The sequence below is a fragment of the Microtus pennsylvanicus genome, chromosome 1, assembly GCF_037038515.1.
Source record: "Microtus pennsylvanicus isolate mMicPen1 chromosome 1, mMicPen1.hap1, whole genome shotgun sequence".
NCBI lineage: Eukaryota > Metazoa > Chordata > Mammalia > Rodentia > Cricetidae > Microtus > Microtus pennsylvanicus.
Window position 1 is genome coordinate 218,208,376 of NC_134579.1, and position 17,949 is coordinate 218,226,324.

Consider the following 17,949-nt stretch of genomic DNA (forward strand, 5'->3'; position numbering starts at 1 on the left):
TTTTTGATATTTAGTAAATTTCATTTTAATAGTTATATTTAGTTTAATATCAATCTCAAAATAACACTAAGGGAATTTTTGCTTTTTTTTTGTATTTGTGCTTCTTAATGATAAAACTCAAAATATTAATGACATGTGGACATTTTTCTGTTTCTAAATGCTAGAAGTTAGTCTGTGGTTCTATAGTTTTCTCATCAAGTTATCCAAAAACAGATGAAGCATGACAGCAGCAAAGATGCCGGTGGCGGAATACAGGTCTAAACCTAACTTTTTTTTTCACACTTCATCTTTCTTTTTTTCCCCCTCTCTGTTACCTGCAGCAGACTGCTATGCCAGCAATCTCTGTTCTAGATTTGGTATGTTCTTGTTTCTTTCCCTTTGGTGATGGCTGTTCTGTGTTCTCAGTAGTCAGTTCTCCCTAGAACCTCCTGGGTCAGGAGACTAGCTCCGTGACTAGAAGCATGCCTCTGAATGTTCCTAGATTAGTTACTCTACTTCCTCGTTAACTTTAAATGTCACTGTTTGTTTATGGGTCTGACTTCTTACAGTTTTAGTCATAATTTGATTCTGTGTATTCTTACTTCAAGTGTGGACAAATGAAATAAGGGTTGCACTGGGTAATGATGTCATTCTTGTTGCATTGGAAACAGATCTTAAGTATGGTCACTGAACTCATTGACAGGACACTGACTCTACTCCCAGGTTTGAATGTAGCTAAGATGTCACTGTTTATGGTAAAACAATAGGTTTCCTATGAACCTGCTTCATAGTTTTCTTAATACCATGTGGATTTTAGTTAGTTCACTTAGCAGATAAACCAATTTATAGTCTGCCATTAAACATTTGCAGATTATTTTTCTGTTAAATCAGCATGCTTAATGTTAGTATCAGAGAAATTTGATTGGTCATTTAATGTTCTTTATGCTTCAGTAGTGTATTTATGTTACCTGATAGACAGTTATATTCTGACATATATATTTTTATATTAATTCTTAACTCAGTATTTATTCTAGGTCAACTTCTAAATGATTAAAAAAAAAGTCAGTACTTTAAAAATTCTTTGAATTTTAACTATAGTGGCCACCCCATCAACTGCTAGCCCCGTCTTTTCTGTTTATGTAGCTGGAGGACAGGGTACCAGAGAGAAACATACACTCCGTACACAAACTTAATGTATTAAGTTTTGCATCCATTAGAACTTTGTTGTTGTGTTGAGAAAGTGTGTCACTGTGTGGATCAGGATGGCCCCAAACTCATGGTCCTCCTGGGCTTTCAGGTGTGCGCCACATGAGTGAGCCTGGGGTCATTTAGGAAATATTTATCAAGTATTTACCCTTACAGAGCAGGTACTGACCAGAGGCACTGGCCAGCTCTTGGCCCAAAGATAGCTTTCTGTGCTGTAGAGTTATCTTTGATGAATAATATTTAATAATGCTTGCATTGAAAGTTTTTATTTCCAGTCAGCAGTTCTCAGTTTTTCTTGTTTTAAAGGAATATTTTGATTATTAGTATTGATCTTAAGCACTCTTGTTTCTAAGCACTTCCTATACAGTTCCCTAGTAGGTACTAATTGTTAACAACAACGCATTCTGCTCTTAACATGTCAGAATTGCAGATTGTCTTGGGAACCTCTTCCAGGGAATGAGTGGATAGTGGCAAGCATGTGGTCTCTGGGTAGCAGTGTTTCCCTGTAGTCTTACGACATGTTCTTAGCATGTCATAGGATGGATTTGGGGTGACTCATGGGGTAAATGAAGCAGGCTTTATCTTGTTAGGAGCAGCTAAGTTCCCTAAGGTTGGAGGACTGCCTAAACTGATGGCTACTCTTCCCTTTGTCTGATGCCACTGCTGGTCCATGGCCTGCCTCCTGCTGCTTCTGCCTGCTCATTCTAGATCCATAATTTTAAGATCAATAATGATGGCAGTGACATCTCATTCATGGCTCTAGTCTAGCCCTCTTGCACAATAAGTTTGGCTACCAACATGCCTGTATACCATCTCCTCCTGGTGGCAAAGGGGAAACTTTCCAAATACAGCCTGTGCAGAACTAAATCCCTCCTGTGCCTCTTGACTACAGCCACTCTGCCTCGACCTCCCCTTTCCAAGAGACACTTGTTAGTCATTTGAGCTTTACAGCCTTACATGGTCCCATTTCATTCTATTCAGAAACTGTTGCCCCTGCCCACCTTGCTGTCCTGGCTGTTTTACTCTCATTGCCTACTGGGTTTACTAGTTGACGTCTAAAAGCTAGTCCTTGACTGCCTGGTGATGGCTGTATAACACAGGTCTCTGTTGTTTATTTTACATTTCTTCGTAACAAATCTTCTACGGCCCAGGAAAAGTCCAAACCCAGTGTGGGAGCCTTAACCCTCTGCCCCAGAGAACCACTATGAGTTTGCTTTCTGGCCTGCATTTTCCTGTCACAGTATGTATATTTTCTGCTTCATCAAAAGCACTTCCTTTTTATTAAGTGACGTACTGGGCTACCAGCCAGATACTCACTGGACCTGTTCGTCCTTCAATGGCTTGTCTGAGCTTTGTCTTGTCACCACATATGAATGGGTCATGTGGTACCCTGGGTAACATGACTACTCACAGGAATGAGCTTCTGTGGGGTGAAGAAAGTGAAAAGTTGTTTCCAGTGGCTCTTGTAATAAGTCAGAACACTGTCGGGGCTTGGCCTTTGTATAGAATGCTAAGGCACAGCCTTTGAGCTGCCCAGGTGTAAAAGGGTTGAGTCAAGAGCTGTTTTAAGTACTTCAGACCTAATTAGAATATTAACTATCAAAGGAAGCATTCAGATGTGTCCTGGACTGCTGAGTCTCTCTGCCTTGCTTAGGGGCCACTGTCTTTTTGGTATAGAGCTTAGAATTCACATTTCTTTAAGAAAACAGTGTGAGCTGTATGGTGTGTGCTGAGAGGAATTACTCTGTGCTGCTCTAGGGGGTCCTCTTTTTAATGTCCTCGGCCACTTTGAGAGGGGGCATTGTTTTCTAACCAGTTCTGACACTGAGCATGGAGCTTTTTCCTTAGGCCGGAATAGGTGGTCCTTTGTAGATATAGGTTCTCATCACTCCTTAAACTATCAGAGGACTGCCTACAAGGCTTACCTGTGTTCGTTAAGTAACAGTTCAAACATATCTTTAGTATTAAGTCTTCAAGTTATTTTATTTTTAATCTTAAAATTGAGATTGTATTTTAGAAAAAAATATTAGCTGTATAGAAAAGGATTTTTAAAAAGCCTTTAAAGAGTCTAACAGATTTCAGATGCCAACAAGTAAAGGAAATCACCATCCTTTTTATATTAAGATAACTTGAATGTGGTTGTTAATTTAACAGTGATAATAACGTTAGTATATTTTGTGAATTTATAAACACACAAATTTCAGCTTACACTATTGTTTGACCTGGAAATACCTTTTTAGAAATGCAGACTGGTGCAGAACCTGCCAGGCATTCCTACTGGCCCTGCACTCCAGAGTGTGAGGTTCACATTAGCACTGGCCCAGACTGCCCTGATTGGATCCGAGATGCCTCGCCCGTGCTTGGTTAGACTGTAGCAGGCAGGCACTCGTCACTGACTACAGAGCAGTTGAAAGATGCCCTTTCTCTGCTACTGCAGATCTGTGAGCCTGACAGATCAGTGCCCTGTAAGAGACACTAATGCTTACAGAGAGGGGAAGTGGGGTAAAATATTTTAAAGGAACAAAGTAAGGTGTACCCAATATACTAAACAATAGAAAGAAATGTCTTAGTTATAAAAGTACTCGTTAATTTGTCTTTTTAAAAAATATAGTAACCTAAGAGCTTAATACACTGAGAAGACCTCCGGATGACCACCTCACTAGCCAGGAGAATGTAGAACCATACTTTTTGGAGAAAATGTGTCTTGCCAGCTCTGTACTGCAACTGTGCTCATAACAATGAGTGCTGTAGTTGAACCAGTCGGCTTACCAGAGAGCAGTGTTTTCCAGGCTGAACAACAGGAAGAGCTTAGTTCTGGAGAACAGGAAGTGTAGCTTTGCATTTGCCCTTAAATTGCTTTCTCTGAGCATTTGCTAGTTCTTGTGCTATTTAATTTTGGTGCTCTTGTGGGGTGCTGCTTCTTGTTTGTCCCAGTGATCCATGCTTTATTTGGACATTGTCTGTGACTTCTCTTCTGGGCTGTGCACAGTTGGCTCAAGCACCCTCACTGGAGTCCTCAGGGAAGACTTTGATCCTAGTTTCTTTTGTTCTTCATAAACAGTGTCTATGCCTGCTATAAAATCCACTCCCTAAATCCCAGCCTCTGTTTGGACATTACGTTAAAGAAAAAGCTTTTTGTCTTTTTGAGAAGACAATTTTTCTGAGGTGTTTTATTGTTTACGGACATGAATAACCCAAAAGTGTAGACTGGTTTATTCTTTTTTACTAGATACAGTGGGGTTTTACTTTTTTAAAATTTTTTGTGTACGAGTATTTTGCCTGCATACATGTCTGTGCCTGGTACCCTTGGAGGCCAGAAAATGGCATGAGATCCCCTGGGACTGGGGTTACAGATGATGGCAGGTTTGCTGGGAATCAGACCCCTAGAAGAGTAGCCTTAATTGCTGACACATCTCTCCAGCCCTAGATACAATGTTTTATTTCATTGAAAAAGGATAAGATTACTAGATTTTTGTGGGATTTTTGTTTTGTTTTGTTTTTATGTTTGTTTCTTGAGACATTGTTTCTCTGCATAGCCCTGGCTGTCCTGGAACTCTGTAGACCATACTGGCCTCAAACTCACAGAGATCCACCTGCCTCTGCCTCTGAAGTGCTAGGATTAAAGGTATCAGCCACTACTGCCCAGCTGTGTTTTTTTGTTTGCTTGTTTGTTTGTTTTGGATTATTTATTTTGGTTTGGTTTTTTTAAAGCATACACATATAATCTAAATCCAGAAGTTTAAATGTTTTTTTCTATAAACAGTGTATAGGAAAACTGGTGATTTTATAGAAATTTAGCCGCATCACACAGGAATTTTATATGAAGTATTTCTTGAGTAGCTAGAGATCAGCAGAATAATTTTAGGATTCTTTTAAATTGTGGAGAATTTGAAACGGTCCTCTTGGTGATATGTCATAGTGCCGCTGTAGGTATTGCTGTAGCACAGATCTGTACAGCCATTTCAGTGTTACCACTATCTGTGATAAAACTACAGACGCAGCTGTAGATCACGCTAGATAAAAGTCTCTGTCCCACCCTAGAGCTTTTGATGAATAGAGAAATATGGTCAGGGGGTCAGGAGCCACAAGGCAGCAAGGAGAAGCATGTCACAGGCATTGGAAGATAGCTGTTAGTGCTTGACACTGGGTGGGAAAGGTGCGCGCCTTCTGTCATTTCAGAAAGGTAGAATTTGAATGAGCAAAAGCCAGAGAAGTGGTGGATTAAGACAAGCATGAGAACTTTTAACTTGCTCATATCCTGTATTGGGGAGTCATCAGTGGTCCCCCATATGCGTGAATACAGAAAAATGAGCCAGGATGAGTTTATTCCAAATCCCAGTTTCAGACTCATTAACTACTAGTCTGAGGTCTTGTCAGCTAGGAAGGGACTCTCAGAGTCCAGGTTGATACATGGAGGGTAGGGAATTGCTGAAGGAGGAGCTCTAGTCTTTCACCCTGTTGCCCAAGTAAAGGAGACTGCTTTTAACAGCTCTCATCCTCGCCTGGGTTCAGGACAGCAGCTCTGTGCTGCTGTGCAAGACCTACCCATGTCACATGAGAAAGGACTTTTCTTAACATTCGGGGTGGTTGTAGTATCTGTAGTTCTTAAAGCAGAGCCTATTGGTGATTTGTAGGAGGTAGCTTACATTTACTATAACAAAAAAAAATGTACATGATTAATGCATGAGTTATGAAATAACTTGTTTCTTTGAGTCATGATTAATGGAAAAATAACATTGGGACTGTGGAAACAAAGCTTTTAGGTAATTTACTTTGAAATGATAAGAGCTAATTAATACATGAGCTTTATAATCGTCCAACAGTGATTTAGCCTGGTGTTTTCTACTTGACTTTCCATGTCTGTGTGGGTGTGGGTGTGTGTCTGTGTCTGCTTGTTTAAGGATGTGCTTTTTATGTCTGTGCTGGTGGGTTGTACTGGGTGAAAGTTAAAGTCAGTTTGTTGTTAGTTGCAGGATGAGGAGCGCAGGCGCCAACAGCAGTTGGAAGAAATGCGCAAACGAGAAGCAGAAGATCGTGTGAGACAAGAGGAAGACCGCCGCCATCAGGAGGAGGAGCGAGTAAAGAGAGACGCTGAAGAAAAGGTTATGGTCCTCTAAAGGCAGCTAGTTTTTACCAGATTAGCCTGAACACAAATGGTTGGCTAGGGCAAAGGGGGCTAGAAATGTGTGTGTCTAGGATGCTTAAGACAGAACAGGGACGGATCTTCCAGCCTTTGCTATTGGACCAAAAACTCTAGCCCCATCTGGCCTGCCTACCTCTCTTCTGGACTGTCTTCAGGCTCCTTTGCTTCTGAGCTGGTTTTCCTCCAACTCTTGAGCACCATGCCCCAGAGCTGGGGTCTGGGACATGATAGTGCTCTGGTTTCCAGACAGGGTCCAGGAGGCTTTTGTGAAGGTGTTGTTTGTTCAGTTATTGTGAGAATTTAGTGTGAACTCTGGGAGGCAATAGGAGAATAGCAAGACGGTCGGTTCTCATTAACCATTTTAAACAGGTTATTCATAAAACTTCTTAATTCTGGTTGGTGGTAAAGAGGGTGGATGGCTCGTAAAACACACACGAGGAAAATTCAGTGTGTAACCCAACAAATATTCTGTTGATCTCTATATGTGGGTTTTAACTCAAATAAGTTTCATAGTTGAATTTTTAAAATGATAACAGTTTTGACATTCTTCAAAGCAGGAACTTTAAGATGTAGCTCTCAGATCATTCTGTGTCTGAGGCTGAGGCTTTCTTAGGTAAGAAGGCTGCTACCTTGAGCCCAAGTCGGCTCTGCCCTGTCGCTGAGGATTGCATGTTTCTGTGTGGTTTGAGAGAAGCTATTTTTCTTGGTTACTTACCTTCTGTGAAGGTAGAAGCTCTGAGTGTCACTACTTCAAATGGAGAAAAGTTTAGTTTTTATTAACAGTTACTTCCTTGATAGTCCCAGTGAACTATGTAAATAGGAATGCCCTCTTCCCCCCAAAAAATAAAAAAAAATCATAAATTTTAAGGAAGGTCTAAATTTCTAATGAAGAGATGGTCAAAAGACCATCCAAGAGTAAGATTGAGAGACATGGTGTGGTTCATTTAAATGAATAAGAGTGGTGATGTGAGGGCACACGCCGCATCTAGAGCAGTAACTGATACCCTACTTTTACAGTAGGAGAGCCGCAGAGCAGTTCTGAAACACGTGAGTCTTTGATTTGTGTAATGTCAGTTGAAGTGGTGATCCCTGCAGGAGATCAGGACGTGTCCATCACTGGAGCCAATTTCTAAGTTATGGTGGTGGTCTCACTCCACTCTTTATTCCCCGAGAGTTCTCAGTCTGCAGGGAGGCGTGCTTTCCCAGCTCAGGTCTGCCTCGTTGTAATTAGAACAGCCTGGGTCTTGCTGGAGCCTTGATGAAGCAGCCTGGTCTTTGCATCAGAGCTATGTGCTCAGAGGGAAGCAGGCTGTGCTTTCTGTGTGCAGAAACTCTCGGTTATTTAATTTTTCCAATGTGTGTTTTCACAATTATGTCAAACATCCTTGTGTTTTAGTAATTGTTTCTATAATTGAGTAGTCACTGTAAAAAGAAACTGAAATACTATTTTTACTGCAGAATGTCCACAGTGTGATTCTTATGGAACATGTGCGTCCGTTTTCTGGATAAAGTCACCATGGTCATTTAATTGTATTTGTTCTTGGTATAACTGAAAAAGGTTGGTTTGGCCTCTCCGTACAGTGTTACCAAACGGTTGTTCTTCATGTAATTTAATGTTCTCGACAGTACCACTTGAAAACCACCTATGTTGTTGTTGCTTAATTACCCAACTTAAGAGCGTACTGGTTTGGTATAGTCAAGAAGATAAAAATACCTTTCCTTTAGGATTTCACAACGTAGAACAAGAAATAAAGCTGGAAATTGGGACTAGGGTAATGAGTGGGACTGGCCTTAGTCTTCCCTTTTCTTTCTTAGGATGTGTATGTTCACTGTGTGTGCTTGTGTGTAGCTGTATAGAGACCAGGAAAAGGATGCAGCCTAGTGAGGACTGAAAAAAACATCATACCAGCAAAGTCCCTGTTGTTAGTTTTCTATGATTGAGTGGATATAAGCCTGGCTGCACTTGGTTTCCTAGCATTGAACATTTGCTTAAGTCAGGGCAGATTATTTTGTTTGCTCTTTCATCCCTTTCCATATTTACTTTCTTCTTGTGCTCTAAAACTCTTTCCAATCCTTAACAAAACTGTGTTGTTGCCTTTTTAAATGTTAAAAGAATTTCAATACTGTCAACTGTAGTTTGCCTGGATAAAAATGTACAGTATGTGTCGGAATATATCTACTACTACTATTAATGCTTGGCTCTCATTGTCTGTTCCTCAGAGAGTTTGTTAAGATTTGAAATATACATTAACTGTGGAAAGCATACTTACTAGATTGTGGCTTTGGGAAAATGGGTGATATTTCTTGCTATTTATGGTTTTCTATTGAAACGCAAAAGAAACAGGTAAGTTACTATCCTGTCCAAACAAAAAAGGGAGAGGAAAAGTTTGAGGAGAAGAAGAATAAAGAACGTAAATGATCCAGAGTCTAACTGTGACAGGAAGGTCCTAAGGTTTAATTAATCCCATGCCTCCGAGCAGTTTATGTTAGTGCGGGGCAGTCTGCGTATATTCATACATCTCGAGACAAGACAGGCTCTGAGTTGGCCTGCTTCTTCTGTCACAGTGATTATGACACTGAAATGTGATGTCCTGTGGACATGCCAGTGTAGTGACGATAGTGATTATCAGTGTACCTGTCGTTCCCTGTGAAGGCTCAGAGGGTCCACTGATGCCCCCTGACCCTTGACCTCTTGCACTCTTGTTTATTCCTGCCTGCAGAGGCGACAGGAAGAAGGGTATTACAGCCGCCTAGAAGCTGAGAGGCGCAGACAGCACGACGAGGCAGCACGCAGGTTGCTGGAGCCCGAAGATCCTGGGCTGAGCCGACCTCCACTTCCACGGGACTATGAGCCCCCATCCCTGTCCCCAGCACCCAGCGCCCCTCCTCCCCCACCTCAGCGAAACGCCTCCTACCTCAAAACACAGGTCCTCTCCCCAGATTCGCTGTTCACTGCCAAGTTTGTTGCCTATGATGATGAGGAGGAGGAGGACTGCGGCCCAACAGGTCAGGATAAGTACCCCAGCACAAGAAAGTCTCATGAGCATCTTCCTCTTGCTGCTCCTAAGCCGCAGCAGCCACGCCCAGCCTCGGATGGCATCTTTCTCTCCAACTCATTCCAGCCACCCTTGGCCAAAGCCAACAGTACGGCTAACAAAGCAGGCCCGCCCCCACCCCCTCCAGGCAAACCAAGCTTCTACCGGCCTGGCCACTGGAAAGGTAGAGGTAAAGAGGGAATGGCGAATCAGACCTCTCTTGTCTTGATGATTGAGCCTGGGATCTCTGTACCCCTGCCACTTGGTATGGTACACTGAGACCATGCCTGTCTTGGCCTTGGGTATTACCTGATCACTTTAAGCATGTGATCTCCCTCTACCTGTGATTGTGGTGTTCGTGCTAATGCTCTGTTAATTTGTTCTTGGTATTCCAATTCTCTTACACTTTAAGGCATTCTGTCTCTAATCCACTGACGACAGTCAGTCCTACACTATTACCAAATTATTTCAAGTACTGTTGGTCTTGGCTTTTTTACTGTATGTCTTCAAGTAATTCTTACCTTTGTTCAAGCAAGTGCCTTCTCAAACATACCAATGTCTCTGAAGGCAGAGTGCCAGAGTATCACCTGCACTTTAACTTCACGTCCTTTACTGTGAGTTCCTGAGGCCTATGCAGTGACTCACACCCTTTGTGGAGCCTTGGTTGGGTGTTACGACATTCACTGAACTGTTAACAGTACAGCTTCACTCCCAACACAGGCAGCCCTTGCCCACAGACCTTAGTCTTGTTTCCTCTGTCCCTCTTACTTGTTCCACTCCCTTCATTATCTTGCTCTTTTGCACCTAATAGCATAGCACCCAAGCCTTTGTAGGCTTGGAGCTTTTGAGTGGGAGGAGGGGCTGTAAATGACAGAATTGTAGCAAGCATTGCAATTATGCTCAGTTATGTTCACATTGAGGTGTTAAACTTCCTTGGCCGTACATGAAAGGGAAATTCTGACATCAAGCATCCAGCAGTGTAATTTTAGTGAATGTTGAGTGGCCTTAAAATTCTGCTTGCCTTTTACACAAATACCAATTCAGCAGTTCTAAGAGAAGCCGAACTCTCTTAAGACTCAGTACAGTTTATTTCCTGCAAAGAGCTTGCCAGAATTCTGGTTTGTTTTTGTTTTTTGTTTTCTTCAAGACAGGGTTTCTCTGTCGCTTTGGAGCCTGTCCTGGAACTAACTCTTATAGACCAAGCTGGGCCCAAACTCACAGAGATCCTCCTGCCGCTGCCTCCCGAGTGCTGGGATTAAAGTCATGCACCACCACCACCACCCGGCGCCAGAATTCTTTTTCCCATGTGTATCAGACTTTTAATCTGTTTTGGTATATAGTAGTTTCATTAAGTCACTCTGAAAGCCAAAAAGTCCAATCCTTTTATAAAATTTCTGTTATAAATATTAGAATTTGGTGTTTTTTTTCAAGGCATTTATGGAACAGCAGTAAATTTTGAAGAAAAATGTTACTGATTTTATATCAAATTTTATGAACATTGGACAGATTTCATAGTTTCAATATAGTTAGGAAACACACTTGTCAACTTTGGTCCTCAGTTATACCACTCACTTCATTTCACACCTCACGCACCTCTCTGGAGCCGCCTGCAGCACATGCAGCAACGTTCTGGCCTCGTCTTCTCCCTTGTGGGCTCTCTCTAGCCCTTTCTGTGCTGAAGCGTGCCTCTGCAGGTGGGACTCGGCCTCTGCCAAGGGGTCATGTTAGATACAGAGCTTATGGAATTGAAGTAATCAAGAAATTCAGTGGCATTGTGTCTTTAAATGATATTTATGTTTTGCTAGAGCTCTTTGGAAATTACTTGTGATTGGCAATTTTGTACATATAATCAGGTCAAAGTTTTAACATTATAGCAAACTCTAAACACTCTGGAAAATTTGAACTGATTTTTGCTCATGGAAGAAGCCAGTGTCACTCTCAGCAAAGTGCAGAAGTACAAAACAGTGTTCTTACTAACAGACAAAATGAATATAAAGTTTTGAATTGAAATCAACTATGCAGGTTACTCGTGTGGGCAATCATAGCTGGCTGTGGATTGCCAGGAGGCTTTGCTGAAGATGACACACTCTGTAGTGACTTGGGAAGCCTGAACTTCAGGTGTTTCGAGGTTGCAATTAGAAGGCTGCTTTGCTGTCTGGATAAATCCAAAATACTCTACGCATAGGCTCTTTATATGGAAGAAATTCCATTCTCCTGTCTCTAAAGAGGAGTATTTTAGTGTAAAAACATGGTGTTAATTTTGTGGTCTGTTTAATCCAATCTTGTCTATGTTTGCCAAATATTCTGAGCCTTTTGTACTTTATTTTATTAGGAGCTGGTTTCTTAGATGTGAATCTGCTTTTATTTTATGAGTGTTTTATCTGCTTGTGTGTCTGTGTCACAAGAAAATTGAGATGGTTGTAAGCTTTCTTATGGGTGCTAGAAACCCAAACCTGGTCTTCTGCAAGGGCAGCAAGTACTCTTAAAACAGCTGAACTCCCTCTCCAGCCCCCTTACTTTATTTTGTAATGTTATGTTGGATATTGTAATAGTTCTGAGATAATATTTATTACAACATTATATAATTTGATACATGGTAAACCTTTATCTGTTTCATCTCTTGGCCTGAAGTCTTGGCAAATGTTGGCTAACTTGGGCATCAAGCTCAGCTGTGGTTTCTTGGCCAGGATAGACGTGATGCACACAGGACCAGTCTGACTCTGCCCTCACAGATGTGATGTGCACAGGACCAGTCTGACTCTGCCCTCACATTTTGTTTCATTGGAATTTTTTTTTATCAGCAGCACTAATGTGGAATACTAGGAATTTTATTTTAGTTTGGTTTTGGTAACTGATTTGTTTCAAAGGCTTTATTTTGCTTTTAATAATTACAGCTATCTTGAAGAAATCTAGTAGTTATCCTGTACAAAGGAATTTTAATCATAGATGTAGGTTTAACTCTTAAACTGTAGGGTTGCATTTGTTCTCAGTGATTGTGTCTGAAAACTGTGGGGCTGCAGAGATGGCTTGGGTTAAGAGTACTGTCTACTCTTCCAGAGGTCCTTAGTTCAGCCCCAACAACTACATGGTGGCTCATAACCATCTATAATAGGATCTGATACCATTTTCTGGCATTCAGGTATACATGTAGAACACTCACACATAAAATAAAAATAAATACAATTTTCACAAAAAAATTTAATAAGCACAAAACTCCTACAGTGCATGGGAGTATGTCTAAAATATTCTGCTTACTTCTCATTTAAATTTTACGTGGTTTGTTTTCTGTATTTGTGGTTATTGTGCCATGTGCTGACTTTAGGTATTTTATTATTTTGCTTTGTTTTTTTAAAGACTGTGTTGCAGTTTTTCCATCTAAGAACAAAAGGCCTAATGTCATTTATTGGCTATGGTGGTGATTGGATTACCGGGCCACTGAGAGTAGTGAGTTCTAACTGATGAATCTTTGAGCATATGAAGAGCCTTTGACTTCTCGTTTTCTCAGTAATTAAAGGAGGCTTATTTTCCTGTAGACACGCAATGATGAGTAAAGTTTTAGAGATAATTCAATACTTTAACTTGGCCTTTTTTTTTCCCCCCGGAAAAGGACCGCACTCTTCTTACACAGGATCTGCAGGAACAATCTTGGGAGCCCATGATGCTTCCCGGGACCCAAGAGAGAAGCACATGAGAAGGTACTTAAGGGCTGGGCTGAGCTGGGTCTAATCTGTTCTGGTTTATTCTCATATTCTTGTCCTTGTTGAATCATGTCAGATTTTATCAGGCATCCTGGTGTTTTTACTGTACAACATGTGAGAATGTAGGGTCCAACCCCCCCCCCCACACACACACACACACAGGGTCTTTCTCTGTAGGTCTCAAACTTGTGGTAGTCCAAGTTCCCCAGATTCCCTAGTGCTCTGATTGTAGGTGTGAGTCCCCACACTTGTATGTGCAGACCTTTCTAAAGTTGGTGTTGCTAGCATGCTTCTGTTTGGGGTAGATCCTGGACCTGCCTGCTGCACAATGGAAATGTTAGAGGCATGAAGGCCAGGCCCTGTCAGTCAGCTTGTGGCCACAGTCTGCTTCCTTCTGGAATTGAGCTAAACATTTGGTCATTGTAGATGTTCTCTGCACTTCTAACAGTGCTGGTCTGTCTCTTAGTATTCGACTGGGCGGGTCTGTAATGCCTCTCAAGTACATGGAAGGTTTGTGGAGATGTTGTGTTTTTAAACTGGATCCCCAGTAATTAAACCTGTTTAGCTGGCAAGAAATGCTAGCTTGCTGAAATTGAACTCAATGAGTCGGGTTTTTTCCCCCCATTTTTAGTGTGGATGGGTGACACCAGGCATACAGGCATGTCTGTGTGTATGTGCCACATGTTTACATGTATGTGGGTGCATGTGGAGGCTTCAGATTGACAGGAATCATCCTTAAATCATTCTTACTTTACTCAATGAGACAGAGTTGTCTCATCAGTATGTTTAGTCTTGCTAACCTGCTTGCTCTGGAAATCCCGTCTAAGAGGCTATAATTACAGGCTAGCTGCCATGTATTCCTGGTATTCATGTGATCTCTGGTTAACTCAGCCATCCCTAGTTTTCTTACTCGAAGTCTTAACTGTTGACTCAGGTTGATTATAGGCCTGTGCCACTGTCTCTGTCCTCTTTGTTTATTTAAATTTAACTATATGAGCATATATTGGCTTTTAAAGTTCTTCTTGGACTGTAGTGTAGGTGTAGTTTGTCTCAGCCACAACACACGTAATTACAGCAGTGTACAACAATGAACACGTCTCACTGAAACTTTATGATCCTTAGGAAAATTTACTTAAAGACTAGGTACTTGTATTTTGATGCATAATCTTTTGTGTTTTCTTCTTGTCCAGCCAAGAAGCAGACTCACCTGGCAGTTCTGGAGCCCCTGAAAACCTGACATTTAAAGAGCGTCAGCGCCTCTTTTCACAAGGGCAAGATGTGTCTGACAAAGTAAAAGCTTCTCGTAAATTAACAGAACTTGAGAATGAGCTAAACACCAAGTGAGAAGAGAAAGAGAGCACCTTGTGCTCACACAAGATCTGCCCTTGGCAGTGGTTTTGTGGGGTTGAGCCTGAGGAGGAGGGAACAGTTCTATTTCTAAGTGATTTCTAATTTCTGTTTCTAAAATGGTTTCAAGTTAGAGATGTTCCAATTTAAAATCTTGTTTTACTTTTTTAAGAAAATCTTGCCTAGTTCTTACTGATTGACTCACATGAACTTATCTTTTTTTGTTAGCTTCTTTGGGGAATCTTGGACTCAGAGGGCAGAATGAAGGGCAGTAAAGACCACAGGGTATTTCCTCTACCCTCTTCTTTCCCATCATCATTCCAAGGACCATAGGCCAACAAATTATCTTCTGTTCTTTCTCAAAACTCCACTTGACTACATAGACCGTTACTGTGTTCTGGTGGAACCTGTGTTCAGGAGACAGGACTCTCAGTGTAGAGCCCCAGGGCAGGTGTCTTTCCACTGCACCTGCTATAGTGTGCATTAGGTGGCTAAATGGAGTTTCTTATCTGTAAGGTGCACAACACATCATTCTTGACCAATGCGAACCCCCTGGTCAATCCTAAATGTTGAGATTGAGTAGCTAATTAATAATTCAGTTTTGAAAAATCTCAAATTTTTAAAGATTTAATCTTAGGGAATTTTATTTTTATAAATACCAAATCATCATTAGACTGATCATTGGTGAAAATTAAAGATGGTGGTTATGTTAGGAAGTTACCTAGTGTTTCAGATATTCCAAAGGATCTAGAGCTCTCCAGCTAAACAGCGTTTGTATAGGTAGGAGCAGAGACAGCTAAGAAGAGTGGGAGCTCACAGGTGGCAATCAAGCGTAACTATCAGAAGTTTTAAATTTAGTAAAGAAAGATTTGTGTAGGTATGCTGTCAGAAAAGGGAGGAAGCGGTTATTGTGCCATCTAAACTTAAATACTGTAAGAATAACGTGTGGTAGCTCAAATCTACATTTCTTTCACAGCTTAGTAGAGTTGTTTAAATTTAATTTGTGAATTTGTGTTGTCATTCCTCCAGCTGAGTTGTGGGAGAAAAACATGAGTTTATTTTTGCAAGCTTTATGATTTCAAGCATACTTCCTATTTAACAAAGCCCTAATGTGGGTCCAGATTATCTTTCTGGACCTTACTATTCTCTTACATATCTGTACATTAGGAAAATAGGCACACTTTGAAATAGAGCAGAGGCATTTGCAACCCTAAAAACCACTTTTAATAAGAGCTGTATGATAAATTGTTGAAATAAAAATGTAAATATTTTTTATGTCTGTCAAGCTTCCTATTTGAAAGTGTGCCTTTGCTGTTTCCTCTGTAAGAGAATTGAATGGTCCTGAGAGTTAATGAAGGATGTGCACACTTGCCCTGCCTAGGAAGTGCAATCTCTTTGTGTCTGGAGCACTGGCAGCCTTTGGGTGGCATATCCATACCTCCCAGAGAAGAGCAGATACCTGCTGTTGCTGGTACATGGGAAGACAGATGCACACAAGAGCCTGCAAACATCTGAAAACTCTGCATGTGTGTTTGTGGATCCCATAGTGAAATAGACTTGGCCATCCCTGGACAGTAAGATCTAATGTGAATATGTGTTGTAACACGTTACATAGCGTGTGTTACTGTGGGGAAGCACCCAAACTGCTGTTGTTTTCCATTTCTACTGTATTTCAGTTGCAGCCTATTTTTAATAAACTTTGTATCTATTTAAGTGTATTTGCTATTGTTTTCCAAGTGCTGACAAAGTTTATATTTGTAATGCCAGCCTTCCTCTTTCCCGTTTCCATCTGCCACTACTTCATTAAACAGTGCTGAGTGTCCCTCCTGCGTCCCTCCGTTGTTTTTCTGTGTACAGAAGTGCTATTTGATTGATCACACAACCAGCTAAAAGGGTGCCTGGGATCATGTCTCAAGTTTCACTGTCCCATCTTGGTCACTGGACTCCTGAACATTCTCAGTGATTAAGCATGTTGCATAAAAGTTATCCTGGTCATGCATGTTGCAGGCATAAGAACCCACTCGAGATGACTGGAATGACGGTATGTTTTACTGTCATGGTACAAGGAATACTTGCTAGCAGACCGAAAGCAAATGCTGCGGCTACCATTACAGCGCAGGGCCTCAATGAAATGGGGGTGAAGGAATGGGGAGTTACTGGCCAAGGACATAAATCTCAGATGAAAGGGGAATAACTTTGAGTGCTGGTATATGGTAAAGTATTACAGCCAGCAATGAGCAGCGAAAATGCAAAAAAAAAACCAACAACAAAAAAAAACTTTAAGGAAGGAAGGCATGTTTGAGGATTGAAGGGACTTGTGGGGAACCTTTTTGGCAAAACCAGAATTTATATATTGGAATTATAATGTTTGTGTATACTACGTTTTAATTTACTGTGCTTTTAGATTCTGTAGAGACCCTTAGAAACTGAATCAGTGCTGACTCAGCACCTCTCCTCCTTTGTGCCCCTCCCTCTTAGGGAAGTTGTGGTTTTGGCCTACAGTGTTGTCTGTTGGTTCTAACACTTCATAAGAACATCTCCTAAAGTAGAATTTTTTTCTCTTTGCTCTCCCAGGTAATAAGGTGATTTCAGGTATATTTATGCATTTATGATAAGATTAAACAAAATGTAAGTTGCTTGACTGGGCAGAATTTTTGCACCCCTAGTGACAGGGGATTTTATTCCTACAGTACTTCAACCCGTTTACTCACCGATGTGGGAGCATCAGTGCCAGTCCTGAGATTCCCTTATACTTGTTAAGCAGTAAACCAGCAGTGCTGACCCTATTCACCCTGCATTCCTAGGCAGGCTGCGAGCACAGGTGGGGTCAGGGGTGAGAAGGCAGAAGCAGACCACTTGTGTGTAATTAGCTGTTAACCGTATGAGAAATGAACGGGTCTGTGGAGTTGATCTTGTAGGGATGGTCTGCTCTCTTGACATGGTACAGGATGCATCAGGGAGAGAGGCAGGACCAGAGGGGACTGGGAAGAGATGTAGGTGAAATAGGTTTTCAGGCCATGGTAAGGTGATTTATATTCTACAAGCATTGTTGGGATCCCGCTCTACTTTCAAGGGAGGAGCAACGCCCAATGTTCTATGAGCCGGTAAGCAGTACCCAAGAGAAACTTCTGTGGGTAGGCACGGCGCATGCGCAGAAGCCATCAGGGAAAGCTATCCCATGACTTAACCACGCCCTTCACTCGCTGCCTACTGCAAAGAGGCCGGGAAATGCCAGGGAAATTTATGCCGTTGGACTTCTCAAAACAGAGGTTGCGACAGCTTCAACATCAAATGTGGGTGAGTCTGAGTGGAGCCCCAACTTTGAAACCACGCCTCTCAGTCCCAGGGCTGTAGGGGACCTTGGAGAACTGGGGTTGGCTTGGGAATCATTCAGAGTTGTGAATCTCACCTTGAGCCCTCTCAGGAAGGAGAAGGAGACCAACTCTTATCTGCCTTGTGTTTTCAGCACCCAGAATCTAAGGATGATTGACCTGTTTCTCCCGACTGCCCTTAAGGTCCTTCCTTCAATTCCCACGTGAGG

At 41.6% G+C, this 17,949-nt stretch overlaps 1 protein-coding gene across 18 annotated transcripts in view; it reads left to right on the forward strand.

Moving 5' to 3' along the window:
* The window catches only part of Afdn (afadin, adherens junction formation factor), a 123,838-nt gene extending 107,608 nt beyond the window's left edge, over positions 1-16,230 (forward strand). For 5 of the 18 annotated variants that reach the window (XM_075951266.1, XM_075951302.1, XM_075951275.1 and 2 more), the window contains 4 exons: positions 6,153-6,287; positions 9,049-9,334; positions 12,971-13,058; positions 14,252-16,230. In XM_075951266.1, the coding sequence (XP_075807381.1) occupies positions 6,153-6,287; positions 9,049-9,334; positions 12,971-13,058; positions 14,252-14,405 (663 nt within the window). In that variant the 3' untranslated portion in view covers positions 14,406-16,230. Of the gene's footprint in view, positions 1-320; positions 357-2,336; positions 2,486-6,152; positions 8,521-9,048; positions 9,554-12,970; positions 13,059-14,251 lie in introns of those variants that run through there. The other 13 variants (XM_075951247.1, XM_075951257.1, XM_075951226.1 and 10 more) reach the window with 12 other exon arrangements.
* Positions 16,231-17,949: the final 1,719 nt, after the last annotated feature.